General features: G+C 40.0%; 1 protein-coding gene across 2 annotated transcripts; it reads right to left on the bottom strand.

Annotated features, from left to right (window-relative positions):
- Positions 1-369: 369 nt before the first annotated feature.
- LOC131217646 (tyrosine--tRNA ligase 1, cytoplasmic-like) lies at positions 370-14,785 on the bottom strand. Of its 2 annotated transcripts, XM_058212587.1 has the most exons (11): positions 14,629-14,785; positions 13,563-13,727; positions 13,321-13,468; positions 11,026-11,309; positions 10,753-10,849; positions 10,417-10,522; positions 10,253-10,335; positions 9,619-9,764; positions 2,834-2,939; positions 1,866-1,925; positions 370-629 (listed from the first exon to the last, which is right to left on the bottom strand). In XM_058212587.1, exons 2-11 carry the CDS (start codon positions 13,685-13,687, stop codon positions 609-611), a joined length of 1,176 nt encoding a protein of 391 aa, XP_058068570.1. In that variant the 5' UTR covers positions 13,688-13,727; positions 14,629-14,785; the 3' UTR covers positions 370-608. The 2 variants fall into 2 exon arrangements, with proteins under 2 accessions (XP_058068570.1, XP_058068577.1); XM_058212594.1 differs by lacking the exon at positions 14,629-14,785 and having other exon boundaries at positions 13,563-13,745.
- Between the last annotated feature and the right edge of the window lie 7,497 nt (positions 14,786-22,282).

The following is a 22,282-nucleotide window of genomic DNA, read 5'->3' as shown; positions in this document are numbered from 1 at the left end:
TGCTTGGAAACATAGGTGATTTTGGATAATTTGTACTAACCCTCCAACAGCCAGTTTGTCAGCTCAGCAAACGCCTTACTCTGCTAAACACGGTTGTACAAATATCCCATCAAATGTTGTGATTAGGTGGAACGAAGTGCTACTTTGGCGACACAAACCCCAAATCCAATATCCAATATCCAAACGGAGCCTTATAAAATAATAATAAATAAATAAATAAAAACCTTGCCAGATTCAAAATGTATTACATCTTTACCGTACCTTGGCATCTCCACAAGGAAGAAATTGTTATGTACCATTGCAAGGAAAATCAGTGGTCAAAATGTTAGTTGCCCGCATTAGCCCTTAACATATTCGGAAAATTATAGCTGATAGAAAATATGGCATTAATTTCTCTGTGGTTCTGAAATATAATCTGCTGACATTCTTTACTATAATTGGCTTCTGACCCAAGTATATAGGGTGCATAGCCTTCATCTATTCAGAAAATTATAATTGATAGAAAATATGGAATCTATTTCTCTAGTTATGAAATATCTCTGCCAACATTCTACTGTAATTGGCTTCTGAGGAGAGCAACATGTCTGAATAAATTAGCCTCTTACAAATCACTTGGTAACCCTGTAACCCTGCAAAACAGCCAAAAACTTTAGTGTGAAATTCCTTGCCACAGCACATCATGGAAACCAAGATGGGATCTTGGATTGGGGATATAAGTCCACAACCGACCACACTGAACTGTTAAATCATTTGGAAAGAAACTTCTAATATAGTGAGGTGCCAATCATTTAGGGTGCATTTTCTTGGGATGCACTATCAAAATGAGTTACTGTTACCAGTCCAGTGAAGTGTACCTAAAAAGGGAAAGACCCAAATTGTAATTCCCTTCGGATTTTCATTTCCATTGAGACTGGCTCCAAAAATGGTTTTCCTTCTTTCCTTTCCTTTCCTTTCCCCCCTATGGGAAGTCCAGGAAAAGGAAATCAATCAATTCCCCACTCTCTCTTCTTTTCTTTATTTAGTTTTTCAAACTAAGGAAACAGTCACATCAAGGGAATTTGTATTCTTTTGCTCGGGTTTTTCTAAACATATAGTTACTCAAGTTGGACTAGGAAAAATATGTAACAACAATTTAGAAGCTACATCCTCATTATGCACACGAGGAAAAATCATCGACTTTTCTCCAATGTTTTAAATGCAGACTCCATCCCGGTCCCTAACCTGTTTTTGTCATCGGTATGGTCCAGAGCCATCTAGCCATGAAATCAATTGGTTTGACCCATGTTTATATATAGTATAAAGAAATATAGTGTGTGGTCTGACCAATGTTTATAGTTAGTATAAAGAAATATAGTGAATAGTGATGTATGCTGCAAAAAATCCATGTTAGTGCTGATAGCATGACTGCTTCTCAAGTAGGAGCTTAGAGGTTCGACACTTGTCCTGACTATTAATTAAAAGCTTATCCATTTAAAAATTGTCAACGAGTCCATCCATTCAGTCTAACTGAACAGAATCAACCAAGCTAGATGGTTGGACCGCTTGACCCAGAAAGCCTGAACAGTTGCCACAAATGGTGAGTGATCTGACCTATTTTTATGTCCATTTTGGTTCAAGCAAATCCGACTGTCCGGTCCGGTTGGCTTTACAACATTGCTTTTGTCATTCTCTCAAATAAACTGAACATCAATAGTTCAACAGATTGTGCATCCACACACAAGCTTCTGAAATTCCTTATTTCCTTTTCTTTTCTTTTTTTCGTTTTTTTGAAGGATGTAAATTCCTTATTCCATATGCACTGCTTATCAATTGCTTTCTTTTCTCTAACAGGAAACAGACATAATTGAAGAAATTTGTACACATACCTTCACGGTTCTCAATAGATTGCCAGCTTCAGTATTGTTTTTGAAGTGTTCTCGTACTGGCTGCAAGTACAAAAGGAAGAATTGAGATCTACTTTCAAGAAAAGCAAGAAACAGCAACAGAATTTCCACCCAAATAGCTATGGTTGTCAAAAGCCCTTCAATGCTGATGCAAAGGAGATTACTTACAAACAAAGCAACACCAAATCAATTAAAACAAGATATGGTTATCTTCAAAAACAGCATTTTACTTGTATCCATCAGAAGAAGAAACAAAATATGTTTTAATTTCTTAGAGGACCAAAGTCATACCCACTACTGTACAAGGTCTCAACATTGGTGATCTGAACCATTCACCTAGTGGATCCAGTTGTGGATGGTGAACATTCAGTTTTTTTTTATTGATCAAACATTCCTGCCCATCTGGTTCAAGTAATATCACAGGTAGAATTTGAATGGTAAGTGTGGTTTTAACAATTCATTTGCGAGCCATGGTGGACCCACCAGATCGTCTAATCAATTTGATTTCCACACTGTGGGATGAACACTTCTAGTGGTGCAGTGCAGGGCCTGCATGCCCGGTGTATGCTGAAGTATCATCGACATGTTTTTTAGTGATACACTAGCTAGCACTCAGCATTTTTCCACTCTGGAGAATTATAGTAAAAGCCCCACTTTTGTGCACTGTTCATGGTAGGTGTGAAGCTCTATGCACAATGAATGTGGGCATTGCTGAAATCTGAAATCCCACCGTGGATGTGGGTAGAGTTTCCTGCCACTACAAACCAATGGGTTGGAGGCATTAGTACACAATCTCCTGCATACCAATGGGAATACACAAGTATTTCCTACCATGAGCTTACTGAAAAGCAGGTTGGCATTCAGAGAAAAAAAATATATAAATTTTTTTAATTCTTCGGAAAAAAAAAAGAAGCAAGTTGACATTCAGAGAGACATGTAACTGAGATTACCTCCAAAATCTTATTTAATGCCTTTGAAAGTGCAGGCTTGACATCTGCTGGATGTAAATCTTCACTTTCATAATCACCTATTAGTTCCTCAATGCTGGTGAATGTCCTGAAAAGAGATGAAATTTTTACAGGTCAGTCATTAAAGATCCAATATAAGTAGTTCGGGCATCACTCAATAATATAGCATTTCGAATCATACAGAATCCAACCATAGTTGTGATGTAGAGCGGGTCGCGGACAGTTTCATAGCCAAGATGGATCAGAAAAGGCCCGGTCGACGACAGAAGTGATCCGGACAGTTAGACCTTAGATCGGGCGTATCTCACAATCCGGAATGAGTTATCGGGCGTAAAATATATGATTTTGGGGTAGAACGAGCTACTTTAGCCAACCAACCCCGCTACGCCGGGTTGCGCAAGCCGGATTTGCGAAATACCCCTGGATCGACGGTCGTTTCCCTGTTTTAATTTTGTTTTTACTATAAATAGTAAGTTTTAGTTTGATTATAACTCTTCATCCGTCGGGCTTCAGGAGTTGCGTCCAACATGAAAAGAGCTTAGAATAATTAGGAGAACGGTTTGGTGAAGCCAAATAGGACACTTACTATTTTTGGCCGAAAACCTTGATCGCTAGTAGACATCACAACCGTCTATAAATAGTAAGTTTATTATTTATAGTAAGTCACGAATTCTAGGACTTTTAGTTGTAGCTTGCTTCTGATTTCTTTCCCATTGCTTGGTACCCCTATTTAAAGGGTTGTGAACTCGTTTTTATTCATTCATTTATCAATTCCGAATTTACTAGAATGTATTTCTATTTTATGTTTTCTTTCCTTGTGGATTCGAGAAGTCTCTGTGAGGAGTCCAGAGAAGTTCCGTGGATTTGGAATAGTTATCCTCTTGAGAAAGACGTTGCTCGACCTCATGTCCTACCCTGCGTCAATTGGTATCAAAGCAAGGATTCCCCTCGGGCCGATGGCAAACAATGAAAGTATGAATCAAATTCCTTTAGATAGTGATCTAGGGATTCATTATCTTTCGGAAAGAATGGAAGCTCTCCACCGGGAGAGTTAGTTGACCATGCAAGGGCTGCAGGTAACATTCGACCGTCTTGTGGATGCGCTACTTCCGCCCCGAGCCCTAGGAGGTGCTCCACCACCCATGGTGGCTGTACGACACAATCCCAATTTTCGTAGAGCACTACCAGTGGCAAACCGTAGGGCTACACCAGATGATTCAAGTTCTAGCGACGAGGACTTTAATGAGGGTTTTGCCCGAAGACCAATCTATAAAGGTGATCATCTAGATCATGCTGAAAGAGACTATCGAGGTAAAGCTGAACTTCCTAGTTTTAATGGTTTATTACGTATAGAAGATTTTCTCGATTGGCTAGCCGAAGTAGAGAAATATTTTGATTATATAGACGTGCCAGATCATAAAAGAGTAAAATTAGTAGCGTTTAAATTAAAATCTGGTGCTTCTGCATGATAGGAACAATTACAACTCTCACAAGCCCGACAGAACAAGGCACCCATCTCATCATGGCCACGGATGAGACGTCTTCTTCGATCACGATTTCTCCACAATGATTATGAGCAAATATTATTCCAACAATACCAAAATTGCCGACAAGGAAATCGAACCGTCACAGATTACACTGAAGAATTCCAGTAGTTGACTACACGAAACGATCTGTCAGAATCTGAGTCACAGAAGGTGGCACGATTTATAGGTGGGTTGCGACCGACAATTCAGGACTGAGTTCAGATGTACCTTGTCGGACCGTGGATGAAGCAGTTCAATTGGCGAGTAGGGCAGAAACACCACTTGCAAGAGCTCATGCTCATCCCTATCCTTCAACTCGACCCCCCATGACGAGTCCCACGCAGGATCCAGTGCTGGCATGAGGAAAAGATCCAGTAGGAGAACGTCATCAACCTCCTACGACCGCAAACCGTGATACGGGGAGCGGCTCATCCAGACCTCAACATGCAGCACCCACAACAGCGGGCCCGAGTAGGATTCCAAATCCTTATGCTCGGCCAAGGTCGAATAATTGTTACCGCTGTGGCCAACCAGGCCACTTATCAAACACTTGTCCTTAACATCCCGCAGCACACTTGACTATAAATGAAGGGGGCACTGAAGATGAGGCCACAGAAAAAGATCATGGCTTTAATGAACATGAACAAACCACTGAAGAAATAGCAGGTGGCGATGAAGTGACGGGCGAGGATCGTGGCGAATTTCTAGTTGTGAGGCAATTACTGTATACCCCACAAAAGGAATTACATTCACAGCGACACAATATATTTCGTACTCGGTGCACTGTCAACGGAAAGGTCTGTGATGTGATCATCGACAGTGGTAGTAGCGAGAACATCATCTCAAGAGTGATGGTGGACAAGTTGCAACTACCAACTACGAAACATCCTTCCCGTACTCAATTAGCTGGATAAAAAAGGTGAATGAGACCAAGGTAACTGAACAATGCACTATCTCGTTTTCAATTGGCAAAAATTATAAGGATCAGATACTTTGTGACGTAGTTGACATGGAAGCTTACCATGTGCTACTCGGTCGACCCTAGTAGTCGGACCGTGATGCGACCCATCGGGGACGAGACAATGTCTACATCTTCGTCAAGGATAGTCGAAAAATAATCCTTACCCCTATAGCACCAGAGAACCACCCTGAAGTCTCTAAAGTGGAGGGGAGTTCCCTCTTGACCATTCAGGACTTCATGGAGGAATCCAAGGAAACCGGCAAGGTATACGCCGTAGTGGTGAAGGGCGAGGAAGAGGAACCCTCAAACATCCTTCCAAGTTTAAAACTGTTGCTAAACGAATTCAAAGAAGTCTGACCTGAAGATTTACCTGATGGATTGCCCCCCATGAGGGACATCTAACATCACATAAACCTCGTCCCTCGGACTAGCCTGCCCAACCGCCCTCATTATCGGATGAGTCCGAAAAGTGTGAGATACTTCAGGGGCAAGTGGAGGAATTGATCCATAAGGGTCTCTTGAGAGAAAGCATGAGCCCATGTGTCGTACCAACAATATTAACACCAAAAAAAGAAGGAAGTTGGCACATGTGTGTCAACAGCTGGGCAATCAACAAAATTACCATCAAATATCAGTTCTCAATACCACAGTTGAACAACATGCTCGATATGCTAGAAGGGGCCAAGGTGTTCTCTAAACTAGATCTAAAGAGCGGGTACCATCAGATTCGTATCTGACCCGATGATGAGTGGAAAACGGCATCAAGACCAAGGAAGGGTTGTATGAGTGGTTAGTCATGCCCTTCGGCCTATCGAACGCACCAAGTACTTTTATACGTTTGATGAATCAAGTTCTAAAACCATTCACTGGCCGATTTATGGTAGTATATTTTGATGACATATTGATATATAGCCAGGATGAGGCGAAGCATAGGAAACATCTCAGGCAGGTGCTGCATATCCTACAAATTAACAAGTCATACCTCAACTTGAAGAAGTGCAGTTTTTTAACTGACAGCCTGTTGTTTTTAGGATTTGTTGTAACGTCCACAAGCATCCGTGTGGACGATGAAAAGATGCGAGCCATTAGGGAATGGCCGATCCCAACAAACACTCATGAGGTGAGGAGTTTTCATGGGTTAGTGACTTTCTATCGTCAATTTGTGCGAGAGTTTAGCACCATAGTCGCGCCTATAACAGATTGCATGAAAAAAGACCGTTCCAGTGGACCGATAAAGCTAACAAGAGCTTTCAAGAGATCAAGCATCGTTTGTCTACAACACCGGTCTTGGTACTTCCTAATTTCGACAAATTATTTGAAGTTGAGTGTGACGCTTCATACGTCGGAATTAGAGGAGTATTATCACAAGAAGGCAGGCCGATAACCTTCTACAACGAGAAGCTCAGCGAAGCCTGAAAGAAGTGGTTGACTTATGAGCTTGAGTTGTACGCAGTTGTCCAGGCGCTACGACATTGGCGGCATTATCTGATTCAAAGAGAGTGGGTTGCGTTTTTACAGGAATTCACATTTGTCCTGAAGCACAAGTCAGGGCAGCAGAACAAGGTGGCTGATGCACTTAGCCATCGTCCATCACTACTTATTACGATGAGCAACGAGGTGGTCGGCTTCAACTATCTCAAGGAGCTGTATGCCGAGGATGAGGACTTCAAAGATTCTTGGATGAAGTGGCAAGAAGGTCACCCTAGTGATCTTCATATACAGGACAATTTTCTCTTCTAAGGGAATCGATTGTGCATCCCCCAAAGTTCTTTGAAGGAGCAGATTATTCAAGAGCTACATGGAGGTGGCCTCGGTGGACACCTTGGGCAAGACAAGACGCGAGCTCTTGTGGAAGAACGGTATTACTGGCCGCAATTAGTATGTGATGTGCGAAAAGACGTACAACATTGTCATGTTTGTCAGACCTGTAAGGGGCAATCTCAGAATACGAGCCTCTATACCCCGTTACTTGTGCCTGACGATCCTTAGAAGAATTTATCAATGGACTTCGTGCTTGGTCTCCCACGAACACAACGCAGCATAGATTCGGTGTTCGTAGTGGTAGATCGTTTCTCCAAGATGGCGCACTTTATCCCATGCAAGAAGACCCTCGATGTAACACACATGTCGAATCATTCTTCAGGGAGGTCGTACAGCTATACGGGGTCCCCAAGACCATTACTTCTGATCGTGACACGAAGTTCATTAGCCACTTTTGGCGGACTTTGTAGACTCGATTCGATACACGACTTCAATTCAGAAGTGCTTACCACCCACAGACTGATGGGTAGACCGAAGTTGTGAATCGCACGTTAGGAAACCTCCTTCACTGTATTTCAAGAGAAAAACCTAAGTAGTGGATTTGGCCTTGTCTTAAGCAAAGTTTGCATTCAACAACATGGTGAACCGCTCGACAGGGAATTCACCGTTCCAGATTATCTACGAACGAGTGTCTCGCCACACACTTGACTTGGTCCCTCTGCCCAAGCACCCAAGCACCCAAGCACGAGCATTGCAGCAAAACATATGGCAGACAAGATCATGGGCATCCATGCGAAAGTGCAGACCAAGCTACATGCCTCGAACGAGAAGTACAAGGAACAAGCGGACAAGCACCGGCAACAAAAAGTGTTCGAGGTGGACGACCGCGTTATGGTCCATCTGCGCAAAGAGAGATTTCCGACCGGGACGTATAACAAGTTGAAAAATAAGAAGATTGGACTCGTCCCAATCATTTGAAAGATTAATAACAACGCTTATGTTGTTGATCTTCCAGATGGCATGGTGATCTCACGGACTTTCAACGTTGCGGACCTGTCGAGTATTATAGACCAAAGCAAGATGACAACTCGAGGACGAGTTCTTTTGAAGTGGAAGGGACTGATGTAGAGCGGGTCACGGATGGTTTCATGGCCAAGATGAATCAGAAAAGGCCCAGTTGACGACAGAAGTGATCCGGACCGTCGGACCTTAGATCAGGCATATCTCACAATCCAAAATGAGTTATCGGGCATAAAATATATGATTTTGGAGTAGAACGAGCTACTTTAGCCAACCAACCCCGCTACACCAGGTTGCGCAAGCCGGATTTGCGAAATACCCCTAGATCGATGGTCGTTTCCCTATTTTAATTTCGTTTTTCCTATAAATAGTAAGTTTTAATTTAATTATAACTCTTCATCCGTCGGGCTTTGGGAGTTGCGTCCAACGTGAAAAGAGCTTAGAATAACTAGGAGAACGGTTTAGTGAAGCCAAATAGGACACTTACTATTTTTGGCCGAAAACCTTGCGCACTAGTAGACATCACGACCTTTACTATTTATAGTAAGTCGCGAATTCTAGGAGTTTTAGTTGTAATTTGCTTCTGATTTCTTTCCCATTGCTTGGTACCCCTATTTAAAGGGTTGTGAACTCGTTTTCATTCATTCATTAATCAATTTCGAATTTATTAGAATTTATTTCTATTTTATGCTTTCTTTCCTCATGGATTCGAGAAGTCTCTGTGAGGAGTCCAAAGAAGTTCCATGGATTCAGAATAGTTATCCTCTTGAGGAAGACGATGCTCGACCTCACGTCCTTCCCTGCGTCAAGGGGTCTGGCAGTCATGCCATCTATGAGCCATTTGAAATTCAATACATGAGCATGATCATCTAGACATGCCCAATGCCCACCATCAACACATGCAACATTTGCTAGTATGAGTGAAATTTCAAACAGAAGGAGATATCTAATGAAAAAGGAAATGTAACATGTTTTTTTCTTTTTTCTTTTTGAAACAAGGAAACATATTTTACAAGCTCAAAGGAAATACAACTCAAGAGAAAGTATGTCAGCACAAAATAATATTGCTACAAGGACGTAACTTCAAAGAAATGGTAGTCTTGCTAAAGAAGGGGTAGCTACATATTGCTTTCTCCCCTTGCCAACCTCTCCTTCTCACCCTCTAGCAATAACCCCATTACTTGTAAAAATGTGTGTGACGAATGGTGATAACTCAGCAAAAAAAAAAAATGTGTGTGACGAATGTATCTCTCAAAAAAATAAAAAAATGTGTGGCGAATGATGATTACTCAGGAAAACAGCAATTAAATTTTTGACACATGCAGGTAGAAATGTTTTGATTCTGTTTCCAGTCTGCAAATGAGAACACAATTGCAAACATCTTCACCTTCAAACAAATAAATGGAGATTTCAAAAACAATTAAGACATGAGAATACACACTTATGAGATGAAACAAAACTCACTTGTTACCCTAAAAAATGAAGAGAAAGAAACTCACTTGTTCCCACCATTCTTTTCATCACGTTCTACCTCAAACTTTCCAAACCACGGCAAAACGATGTACTGGATGTATTCCAAACATGGATTTCCTTCCACAATCTTTGGAGGGCAGTATGCTTTCTTTATCTTCACATTCACTTCAGCCTATAACATAAGGTACAGTGTTAAAATAACAACCATTCAACAAAAAGGAAACGAAGGTTAACAGAAAGGAAAAAGATGTCATGAACATGCAATGGAGCATCCAAAACCAGGGAACAACATCATAGTCAAAACAAATGTTCTCAGCTTTCATAAACTCAGTTCATAGTCATGTTTATGTTAAAAGGGCATTTGTACGAGTAAGGCTATATACAGTGCCATCATGCAGGAACAATTCTGGCTAAACGCCAATTAGGACCATGTGGCCACACAGTTACATATGGTAGTTGGGAATATCAAATGAGAACTCGATTCTATCTAGTGCCCAGTATGGCTCTAGAGCACAAGTGAGCTCAATGCAAGGAAGAGACGAATTCAAAACAACTGCCATTTTGGACAATGGCCTAAGCTGAATGCAAATGCAGCAAGTTTTTGATGCAGTCTTAATCCAATTGACATTCACATATTTCTTTCCATTTTCGAGCACCTACCTCATCATCCTCCATGAAGATAGAAGACGATGGGTCACTTTTTGACATCTTCTCCTGCCCTTGCTGTAGGCCAGGCAGCATGTCTGCAGTTCATCAGCACTTTAGGCCAACCATATAATCACAATCAAGAATAAAGAAACACAGCAGAGGAATAAATAGTATACGATGTGACAAGATGATAGGCTTCTTCTTCCTTTTGATGTCGTCACAGTACTCTCTTGCCAGTACATTCACTTTACGCTGATCCATGCCCAACTGGCAAATGTCAGCCTGTAAAAAGAATACAAGTAGCCATCACTGATGTCATCTTGTATGAAACGGCAATAATGAGTATTGCGAACTCTTGTCAGCAAAACAACTCTGCACTTTCTTGATTGATTAGAGAAAACCAAACAATAAACAAAACGAATAGAAAATAACACCCTGATACGAACTAATGAAAAAGCAGCAAGTATTTGTTACTAATATTTTATAAAGGCAGACATTTGGGAAGACAATACCTTCAGAAAAAATATGTCAGCACATTGCATGCATGGGTAGAGAATCTGTGCCGCCGTCAATTCATCATGCTCACTCCGGCCCATGATCTGACAACACCTACAAAACCAAGAAACTGTCAAATTCAGGTACTGGATTAGGTTACAGTCGATAGATGCTACTATCACCCTCATGTTCTAGATTAGAAAATGCACACCGAGACGCACACATGCAGAAACATTCAGGATCCAATGCACATGAATGCAAGAACACACATAGAAAGGTTATTCCCACACCTTATTATCCTTGGAAGCTTGTTCCTTCGAGCAATATCCATTACAAGAGGCCAATACACACTGGCATTCTTGTTAATTTCTTCCGAAGACCACAAAAACTCAACTCCATCAAGGTTCATTCCCACAGCTTTCCAAATCTCGATCAGATAACGACCGACAGTTTGGATTTTTTTCAAATCACCACCCATTTTATTGTTCAGCTGTGCAAACCAATCTGCAACCCAGAACTTCATTTTGCATCCTGCAGATGTCAGTTTGTTCACATTTATCGCCTTCATAACACCCTGCACAACAATCAAAAGCTTCCATTTATAACTATAATCTTTGGTACAGATCGGGAAGGCCTCAACCTTCCATCTATGCTTCATATGAATCTAATGGAGGCTTAACGTTGATCAACCACATAATATAATTCAAAATGCAACCTGTTTGTGATTCAACTTATTGCAATTAACAAATTGGATGACTCAGCAATCAGGAAGGAATGGTCTAGCCAATGAATAAGGGAGCGAAAGTAATGATGATAAACAATTCTTAGTGTCAAGCATCTGAGATTGATGCTGGCGAGGTACAACTCCCCAAGGACGATCCTTTGGAACTTCATTTGACTGACATCAAACCATCATTAAGAAAATCAATATGATATGCTAAAATGACTAGAATTGCATTGAAACAACCTGCAAGAAGAGAAAGGGAACGTGGCAACCTTAGGGCCAACTCATGGTTGAAAGCAAAGCTTACTTAGATGTTGCTTACTAAGTACGCATTGGTGTACCCTGAATGTGCACTGTTTCATGCCAGAACAGAGGCAACCAAATAATGTGGAAACAGAACCAGCAACTGTATGCAGCCCCCAACTCCCCTCAATCCGAATCAATAGATTCCACCACAAAAGTGATGGACGAATCAAGCATTAGAAGCTAACATGGATTGAATAGAGAATGCAACTCTTCTTCTCCTGCAAGGAAGGATGCTTTCAAGATGCTGTCAACTACTTTGACATGTCTAGACTCCAAAATCTTCATATTCAAGTCCCTAGCGAAGAACTCAGCTGTGTACAATTCACTCTAGATGAAGAAGGGATCAAGATGGTGTACATTATTCTAAGCACATACATGCACACAACTAGGCATACACAAATGTAGGCACCCAAACTGTGGGCACTGTTGCATATGGAACATACTTGAATCAAACTGACTGGACATCTTAACCATCTGATGTCGAACACAGAATTCTCTCTAATTATCCATTTGATGGCCGCCAAATGTCTAAGATTGTTCGATTATGTAATTGTTAGTTTATGCTCCATCCACATCGGGGCCATCAATTTTTGCATAATGTATAGTGGATATGAGTCACCACTGTAAAATAAATGTTGGAAAACAAACATTCAGCCCAGCCCAAAAAAAAATGTAGTCTAAAGTAATAATGTGCACATCTATCCATTCCGTTAGTTATATCCTAGAGCAAACTCGTGAATCCTCCTTTGGCAAGAGTTACCAAGGCTGCATTTGGATGCACCAGTGAACTGAATTGCAAACGCCACTTCAGTCAAGAGGCAACAACGAAATTATCGACGCTTCGTAGTATTTGTAACTATGATGCAGCCTCGAACTGCAGTTACATTGATATGATTTTTGCCAGTTGTCTGTTACAGGTAGTGATGAGTCAGCATGTTTATTTTATTTTTTTTGTGACAAGTGAGTCAGCATGTTAGACACCATTTAAGATGCCGGAATGTAGCTCGACGTGGCCATGAGTTGTAGTGGGTGGAGATAAGATTGAAAAAGCTATTTTAAGGTAATCTAGCATTGGAATAATGGGAAATGATATAGTAGCTGCAGTCAAACCATTAGAACATCAATCAGTATATGCCATGTCACATGCAAAACGCACTTTTTAGGGGGGAAAATGAGAAGAAGTTTTTGAAACGTGGGGCCTGTTTGGATTGGCAGAAAACATGGATATCACAACAGAGGAATGGAAAAGAATCCAAGTTAACATGTTTATTTTAGCATGCTTTATTTCCTTGGAAATGTTAAAAAGTCAATAGTAAAAAACATAGTGTTGTCTCTTGTAACCATGGAAATCTAGATTTAATAATTTTTTGATGAAATGGTTTTACTCATTTTCAGAGGAAACAAATTGAAATGGAAGTTGATTCCCACACCAACTTTTGTTTCCACTTCATCAGAATAACAACAATTGCGACTCAAATCGATAATGCATCCAAACGCACCACTAGATGAGAAAATAAGAAAGGGGCGGGAAATCAACTAATAGAAGGGAATTGACCTGGGCAATGTGCATTCTACCAGAGGGTTCGAATCCGTCATAGCAGATCGGGTTCTTCTTCGTCGCAAGAAGATTCAGCAACTCATCTTCTTGGATGCACTCTTCTCCAACACTCCTTACGATCTTGAATTTCTCTTCTAGTGTCAACCTACAGTGCATGTTAGAAACATACCAAACATAGATGAAAAGCAAATCACAGAGAAAGAGATCTGAAGAAATAATGATTTGGAACTTCTTCTTACGTGGCCACAGATCTCAAATCACTTGAAGCAGCGGCTTCGCCTTCATCTTCAGAATCCAACGATAAGGATTGGATCTCAGCAGAGTCTTCAACAGTGGTGATTTGATCCGCTGATTCCTCGGACATCTCTGTCTGTGACAGGCTGATTGCTCTGGTTTGCAGAGGGCTATCGAAGGGAGCAGCGAGAGGAAAGTGAAATGGTGATATTTCTAATCTTTCAAAAAAAAAAAAAAATTTGTGATATTTCTAATGTTTTGGAAAACGGAAGCCCAACCAGAGTGATGGGAACCTTCCTGTGCCTCTTGATCATGGCCGGATACTAGCACGCTCACAGTCACATCCCGCACATGCCAAACATTCTTGCTTGAGATGCAGTTGTGTAGTGAGGAGCTCACCACGCTATGGTGTGGTGTGGAATCTCTGTTGGGTCCACTAGGATGTATGTATTTTATCCATGCCGTCCATCCCTTTTTTTCAGCTCATTTCAGGACATGAGCCAAAAATTGGAGCATATCCAAAGCTCAAGTGGACCACCCCTCTAACCGGCCAGGTTAGAGGCGGCTAAGCTCTGTCCGAGCCCGGCCTATATTGTGAAATGTAAGTCCGGCCCGGCCGTGATAGGCAAAAATAGTCCAGCCCGATCCTGACCCGGCATGTTTATAAAGTGTAGCGGCCAAGCATGGATGGGCTATGGACAAAAAGTTCCAATGATCTCTGGGAAGTCGCACTTGAGCTGGGATGCCTTGATGAGGAGGCTGGGCTTGGATTCAGGGGGCTTCGGATTGTCAGGATCGGAGGAGGGGTAGGCGATAGGGTCCACCGAAGTGGGGTTGGAGGATTTAAGGTCCTTGAGATGGAGGAGCTTCTGGATTTCCATGGCGCGACGTTTCTTGACGGGGATGTATTAAACGTAGCACTCGTCGTCTTCCCCTTCGATGCCGCTGTTTGAGGGTTTGGATAGATTTAGGGTTTCCATAGCTCGTATTAGGGTTTTAGTGTTTGGAAGATCAGAGTTTGGAGTTTCTGGTATGAGAGAGAGAGAGAGAGAGAGAGAGAGAGAGGCGAACCTGTTGTGACGACGCTACTTCAATGACCAAAGGCCCCCGTTGAGCAGAGGGAGAGGGACGGAATGGAATGGAACGGAATGCGTGGGTTGGACCGTTGAGCAGAGAGAAGGATGGAATGCTTTGGTGGGAGGCGAGAGAGAGGGAGAGGGAGGGAGGAAAAGAGTATTATATATATAAAGAAAAAAATGAGAACTTTTTCAAAATGATTTTCAACAATGGACCCCGTTTAGTTTGGGTTGGCCTCGCAAGCAAGGAGTCGGCGGCTCGGGTGGGCTCATGTGCTTCACCCCATGTTAGGCTCAGGGCGAGAAAACAGTCTTGTCACTATTGGAAATAACTTATTAAGACAATGCTCATTTTCCAAAAAATTTCCTTTTTGTGATCAACTTAATTCTTAAATGGGTTTGAATTCTAGGCCATAGGATTAAATTTTGGTTTGAATTTTAATGATGGGAATGATTTTATATAATTATTACAACAGACCTAATAAATATCAAGAGTTGACATCTCCATCCTTGCTGCTTCCTTTGGTATAGCCCACCTAAAATCATAGGTTAGCCTTTTTTCTTCTTTTTTTTTATGATAGGCTAACATGGATAACATATCTAATAATCCGAATGGATTTTCCATGTACGTTCAAAAACCTATGGTGGGCAATCATCTCTAATGAAAGGTAGACAATAATAATAACTTAAATTAATGGGGTACTTTATTGAAAATCTTTTTTGAAAAATATATTTAAGATATAAATACTATATTAATGAGATAATAATTTATAAAATTCCTATAAAAATAATTAAAAACCTTAAAGGGTTTAGCCATGTTTCCGACATGAAATCTACCTGATTTTGAAACAGGCTTGATTTCTAAGCATGAGACTAGCCCATAAGCGTAATACTCCAGCAGAAGGCCAATGGGCTAACTGGACCTACCTAGGCCAATAGGCCAACTAGACCCACTTAAAATTAATAGGCACAGGTCCTGTTTTAGTTTTTTTATTTTTTAAATTCGGTCAGGATATGACTACACATTATACCTGTTCAAAAAATCAAGTTTTAACGGATGGATGTTGGGTACTCAATTAATAACACATACCAGGTAGGCTTTATGTGAACATCCCATGAAGTTGAGCTATGTGGCCCCACATTGATGTGTTGGACATCCATATCATGCATTTGGTGGGTCCCTCCGAAGTTATGGGATGTCTTAAAAATTAGTCATATTCGAAACTTAGGTAGGCCACACAATCTGGAACCATGTAAAATCATGCCTGATTTTAATTTGAGTGTAATTATCATATATATATATATATATATATATATATATATAGTCATGCTCCCCTGCGCACCTACGCACGTGCGCACCTTTACACACGTGCCATGGGTGTCTAATCTGAACAGTCCATGTGATGCGGAATCCCATAAAACCTCACGTGAAAAATTTTCACCCTGATACAATATCCTAGTGGGCCATAGAAAAGAGAAATGCAAATCAAGGGAGGAAACTGTTTTCATTTTTCATGGCCCATGAAAGTTTTAGATCAAAATAAAAGTTGGGCCTGGGGGGTTTCAGGAGGTTCTGCTTCACATGAATGGTTCAGATTTTATATCCACATTACGTAAGATGGGTTCTCAAAAAAGTTCGTATGTAGTACTTACGAACCGGTTCGCAGGTGAGCGTTTCCGTCCATGTGTGTGTGTGTGTTTGTGTGTGTGTGTATATCTATTTGAGCATGGGTATATCAAGTGTCTTACTCTTTCAGACCATCGCATAGCTCTGAAGTCATTACAAAAGATGAAATGGCGTCAAAGGCATCAAAAAAAGTAAAAATAATCAAGGAAGAATATGATACTTATGTAAGTATAACGCTTGATACTACAAGCACTTAGAAATTTGAAGAAGACATTTAATGTCAATATTATGTTTTATTAATTTCAATAGGGAAAATTATAAGATTATGAGATGATTTTAAGTGAGATTCGAAAACCATTGTGTGATTTGGATATGAAGCAGCTGACGTGGATGGACCAATTTCATGTGGGTGTGATCTACACTGCCCATTGGGTGTGGCATTTTGTGCTTGGATCATTACCAAAAAAATCAGGTAAAATCACAACCCGTGGGTTCCCCACAATGTAGAATGGTTGAGGTTGGGATGTCTACCATTAGTTTTGGATAGAGTCCCCGAATCAAGGGATAGAATCGATCAACCAGGCTAAGTTAGAAAATTTTACATGGTAATAGTGGAATTTACACTCTACTTGGTTTTGATTTGAGTTGGTAACTATCACATATACTCTCTTTTTTGTGTCAGTGTATCAAGTGTCTTAGCCTTTCAGATTATCAAATGGCTCCTAAATTCGGGACACAAGATGAAGTAGCAGTTGCCCAAGGCATGGAAAAAAAGAAAAGAAAGTAAGATTAAAAAAAGATAAAGAGGAATATGATACTTAGGCTAAACATGACGCTTGATACGAAAGGCACTCAGAATTTTGAATAAGGCAATTAATGTAAATATTATGTTTTATTAATTTCATAAGAGAAAATTGCAAGATTATGAGATGATTTGGGTAGGAGGGAGCTGACGTGGATGGGCCAACTTCATGTGGGTGAGATCTACATTATGCATTGGGTGTTGCACATTGTGTTTGGACCATTACCCAAAAATCAAGCGGACTCACACGTGGAACAATTGAGTTTGGGATGTCCACCGTTGGTTTTGGGTGGGGCTGTGAATCAAAGGATAGAATTGATCAACCAGTCTAAGTTTGAAAACTTTACTTACAAAGAGTGGAATTTAAAGTCTACCTGCATTGATTTGAGTTGGTAACTATCACATGTACATTTTTTAAGTAACTGCATATCAAGTGTTTTACTCTTTCAGATTATCACATAGCTCCCAGAGTCATCACAGATGATGAAGTGGCCCATGTCCAAGGCATCCAAAAAGGACAAAAGAAGAAAAAAGATGAAGAGGAATAAGATACTGGGGCTAAGTATGATGCTTGATACCATATGCACTTAGAAATTTGAATAAGACGGTTAATGCTAATATTATGTTTTATTAATTTCATGAGAGAAAATTATAAGAATTATGAAATGATTTTAAGAGGGATTCAAAAATAAAATAAAATTAAATGGTGTGATTTAAGGAGGAGGGAGTTGACGTGTATGGACCAATTTCATGTGGGTGAGATCCACACTGTCATAGAGTGCACCACAATGCTTGGACCATTACCCAAAAATCAGGCCGATTCATAACCCATGAGGTCTACACCAGGTGAACAGTTGAGATTGGAATGTCCACCATTAGTTTTGTGTAGGGCCTGCAAATCAAATATTAGAATTGATCAACCGGTCCAAGTTTGAAATTCTCCTTAGCAATAGTGGAATTTACAGTGTACCTAGTTTTGATTTGAGTTAGTAATAATCAAATGAACATTTTTTTAAGTTTTCTGCATATCAAGTGTCTTACTCTTTCACATTATCACATGGCTCCTAAAGTCGTGACAGAAGATGAAATGGGCCATGTCCAAGGCATAATAAAAATAAAAAATAATGAGGAAAGAAAGAGGAAAGAAATGAATAAAGATAAAGAGGAGTTACATGATACCCTGGCTAAGTAAAAGTCATGACAGAAGATGAAATGGGCCATGTCCAAGGCAAGCAAAAATAAAAGAAATAAAAAATAAAAAATGAAAAGAATAAAGATGAAGAGGAGTAATATGATACTCTGTCTGAGTACAACACTTGACATGACAGGCACTTAGAAATTGTTCTTTGAACAATCATAATTTCTGATTCCTGAATATTTCACTATGGGAGCAGAACCGCTTGATATGAGTGTAATTTTTGGTCCATGGCACATCTAAGTTAGGAACCATAATATGGACAGTTACATAATTTACTTGTCTGTGAAGTCTGTATGCATGTATATCATTCATCATCACCCTCTGTTAACTTTGCTGATCTGGACAGAATGACTTAGACCACACCGTCCATCAGGTGTGCCATCCAATGTTTGGACTGAGGCCTAAAAATCAGGCCAATTTAATATTCATGGAGCCTACACCATGAGAAACAGTTGAAAGTCCCACCATTAAAATTATGCAAATTCTGCAAATACTGTGGTGTATATATCCCATCCCAACGATTGATCCGACGCCCCGCACTAGGATTAACGGATTCCACAAAAATTATGACATTCGAAGTCTCATGTGGGCCACACCCTGCCAATTTAGAGATTTTAGGTTAGACTTCAAACCATTCCTAATGGTGTGGACCCATTTAAATCTTGAAATGGAATAAATTTTAGGATCAATACAGAAATGTGGCGGAGCACCAGATGGACGGAGTGGATCTGATGAACGTTTGTATCATGTGGCACGCTCACTTATCTGGGTTTGCAATCAACGGGCCGTCAACGGGCCGGGCTAGACCAGATAAAATTAAAATTTGAATAGCCTGCCCGAATAATTCGAAATCTGGGCTAGGCAGAACAGAAGCCAAACTAAGCCCGGCCCGTTTACCACCCTAATATTTGCACTTCTTAAACTTAGAAGCCGATTGTGTACTGAGTAACTCAGTACGCCGTGAACTATGTGGGGTCCACTGTGATTTTTTTATTTTATCCATTCAGTCCATCCATTTTACAGATAATTTTAGGCCTTAATCCGAAAAATGAAGCACATCCAAAGCTCAGGTGGACCACACCACAGGAAACAAGGTGAATCAAACATCTACCGTTGAAAATTTCTTAGGGGGCCACAGAAAATTTGGATCACGATGATATTTGTGTTTTAACTTCATCAATTCCTGTGTGGTCTTATGAACAGGTTAGATGACAATAAACATCACTACGGACCCTAGTAAATTTTCAACGGTGGAAATCATTATTACCACTGTTTCTTGTAGTGTGATCCACTTTAGCTTTCGATATGCTTCAAGTTTGGTCTCAACCACTACAATGAGCTGGAAAAATGGATGGACGGCATGGATAGACCATATAATTCAAGGTAGGCCCAACAGAGAATACTTAGTACGCAATCCAATTTCCTAAAAAAACTCTCGCAGTGTGGTGGACGATACACAGGCACTTTAAAATTTCATGGGTGGTCTAAAATTCAGTCAAATCAGCCTATTCAAATTATGGCTTCCAGCTTAGATGTATCATTAACCACAAAATTATGTGATTTTGTTTTTGTTGTTGTTATTGTTCAATTTGCTTTGGTAGACATTCGGTGGTTTAAAACTGAAAAATATTCAATGATCCTATTTTCAGAAACGATGGTCCTTGAATCAAAGGTTAGAATTGCTCAACCAATATAAATTTGTGCATGTGACTAAGGGCCCTTCTTAAATAAGTTAGTTTGGTTATTAAACTTAAATAAGTGGATTTTTAGAAAGAAAAAAAAAAAAGTGACTTACTTTTGTAAAAGATTTTTTTATTACTTTTCAACTTTCAAAAATAACTTATTTCTTCATTTTCATCAGTGACACGGTAACTTAGGGCATCTTTGATTTATAGTATCAAATGTAATTATCTTATAAATGGGTTATAATTATTTACCTAGATAATTACCGCATCTTTCCCGGAGTAGATGTGATGGCTTAATTTTTTAACACTTGAATTAAGAATTTTACAAAAAATAAAAAATAAAAAATGGAGCTCACTATGATGCATGTGGTTTATCCACACCACCTACTCGTTATGCCAATTAAATTTAGGACGTAAGCTCAAAAATGAGATAAATTTGAAGCTCAAGTGGACTACACTATAGGAAATAGTGGAATCGAAGGCATATCATTAAAAACTTCTTGGGCCCAAGAAGTTTTGGATCAAGATGATCTTTTCCATGTCAGTGTGACCATATGAATGAGTTGGATGGTGAATAAACCTCAATACGGGCTCAATGAAAAAAAAAAAAAACAACTTTTAATAGTGGGTGAATTAAGGCCATTGTTTCCTTTTGTGTGGGCCATTTGAGTATTGGATCTACCCCATTTTCCGCTCATTATTTAAAATGTTCCGATAAAAATGATGGATGGCGGGGATATATCATATACATTATAGTGGGGTCTACAATTTTATGTCAACACTTTTAGACAATTTTCGAGGTGGAATTACTCGCTCATTTTCAAGTGAAAAAATAATAATTACTTATTTAATAGGGGTTTACATGTATCATGGAAAATCAAACAAGCCCTTTGAAGTTTATTTAAAGGAATATGATCTTTGTAGCCACAAACCCTTCTGGGTTCGTGGGATTGGAAAATCATCCAACAAATAGGTAGTTGATCTAGTAAGCCCCACATTATGATGGCCCATATTGAGGTGGCCCCACGTGATGAATGATCCACATCAAAGATTCACCCCTAATGATGAATAGCCTACATCCACAGTGGACCCTGCAACTCACATTCAAGGTGGGGCCCACATGATGGGAAACCTACATCAAAGGTGGGCTCGACATGATGGGCAATTAATAATGGTGGGCCCACATGGTGGATGATCCACATCAAAGGCAAGCGCAATAGGAAAGGCAATGGATATTGAAATGGACTCCACAAGATGGACAATAACATTGATGGTGAGCCGACACGATGAATGACTAACATCAAAGGCAGGCCCTACCTAATGAATTATGCTCATTAAAATTCAGCCCCTAATTATAAATGGCCCACAACCAATGTAGGCCCCAATGAAGAATGGCCCATATCAAAGGTGGGGCCCACACAATGAATGATCCACATCAAAAGTTGTTCCCATATGATGGACGATGGATGTGAGCGGGACCAAATAGACTTTTGAAAAATTACTTAATATTGGAAATCAAATATGCTCACACAATGAATGATCCACATCAAAAGTTGGTCCCATATGAGCGGGACCTAACAAACTTTTGAAAAATTACTTAATATTGAAAATTAAATATGCTTTTCTACTTTTTAATGATAGGTAGATTGTTTACCAAACATACTAATCTACTAATTAAGTAGAAACCAAAATAAACTACTTATGGCATAAGTAGCTTATTTAAAGTAACTTACTACGCAAGTTTCACCATTTAGTCAATTTAATCTGAATTAATACATGCCATGTAAACCTTTTCAGAGGAAGGGTTTGAAAGAATGCGGGGCTTGCATCAACCGTCGGATGGGATGCATGCTGGAGATCGAGACCACTCATCAGATAGTGCACACATGAACATGCTCTGAACCAAAAAGTAATATTGGTTCACTGATCGGACAGATCACACTTGTCCGAGAAAAATGAGCGGTTGGGCAAAAGCCAAACCATGGAAACAACTGCTGCTGTCCACGGGAATGGACCATAAATGTCAGTCATTGGACAACTCTCACACTACAGTTCTTTATTACTTGAAGAACTAATCAAGTACACGAAAACTTTAAAAAGTAGGTGCAATCAATGCCGTACCATCTTTCCCATGATGGACGTGGATAGCCCACACGATCCCAGCGGTTTTGAAAGTAAAGTTAGTGGCATGAATCCAATTCACACCAAATACTGCCGCTTGTTTCACCCACTATATTAGTAAAGTAAGTAATTATTAAAGGATAACATTAATTTGATTGCAACAATTTACATTGTTTAAAGTAGTAAAGTTAGTGACATTGTTTATTTCATTGTATA

The sequence above is a fragment of the Magnolia sinica genome, chromosome 1, assembly GCF_029962835.1.
Source record: "Magnolia sinica isolate HGM2019 chromosome 1, MsV1, whole genome shotgun sequence".
NCBI classification, from domain to species: domain Eukaryota; kingdom Viridiplantae; phylum Streptophyta; class Magnoliopsida; order Magnoliales; family Magnoliaceae; genus Magnolia; species Magnolia sinica.
The sequence above is the reverse complement of the archived record's forward strand: the minus strand, read 5'-3'. Positions and strand labels throughout refer to the sequence as shown.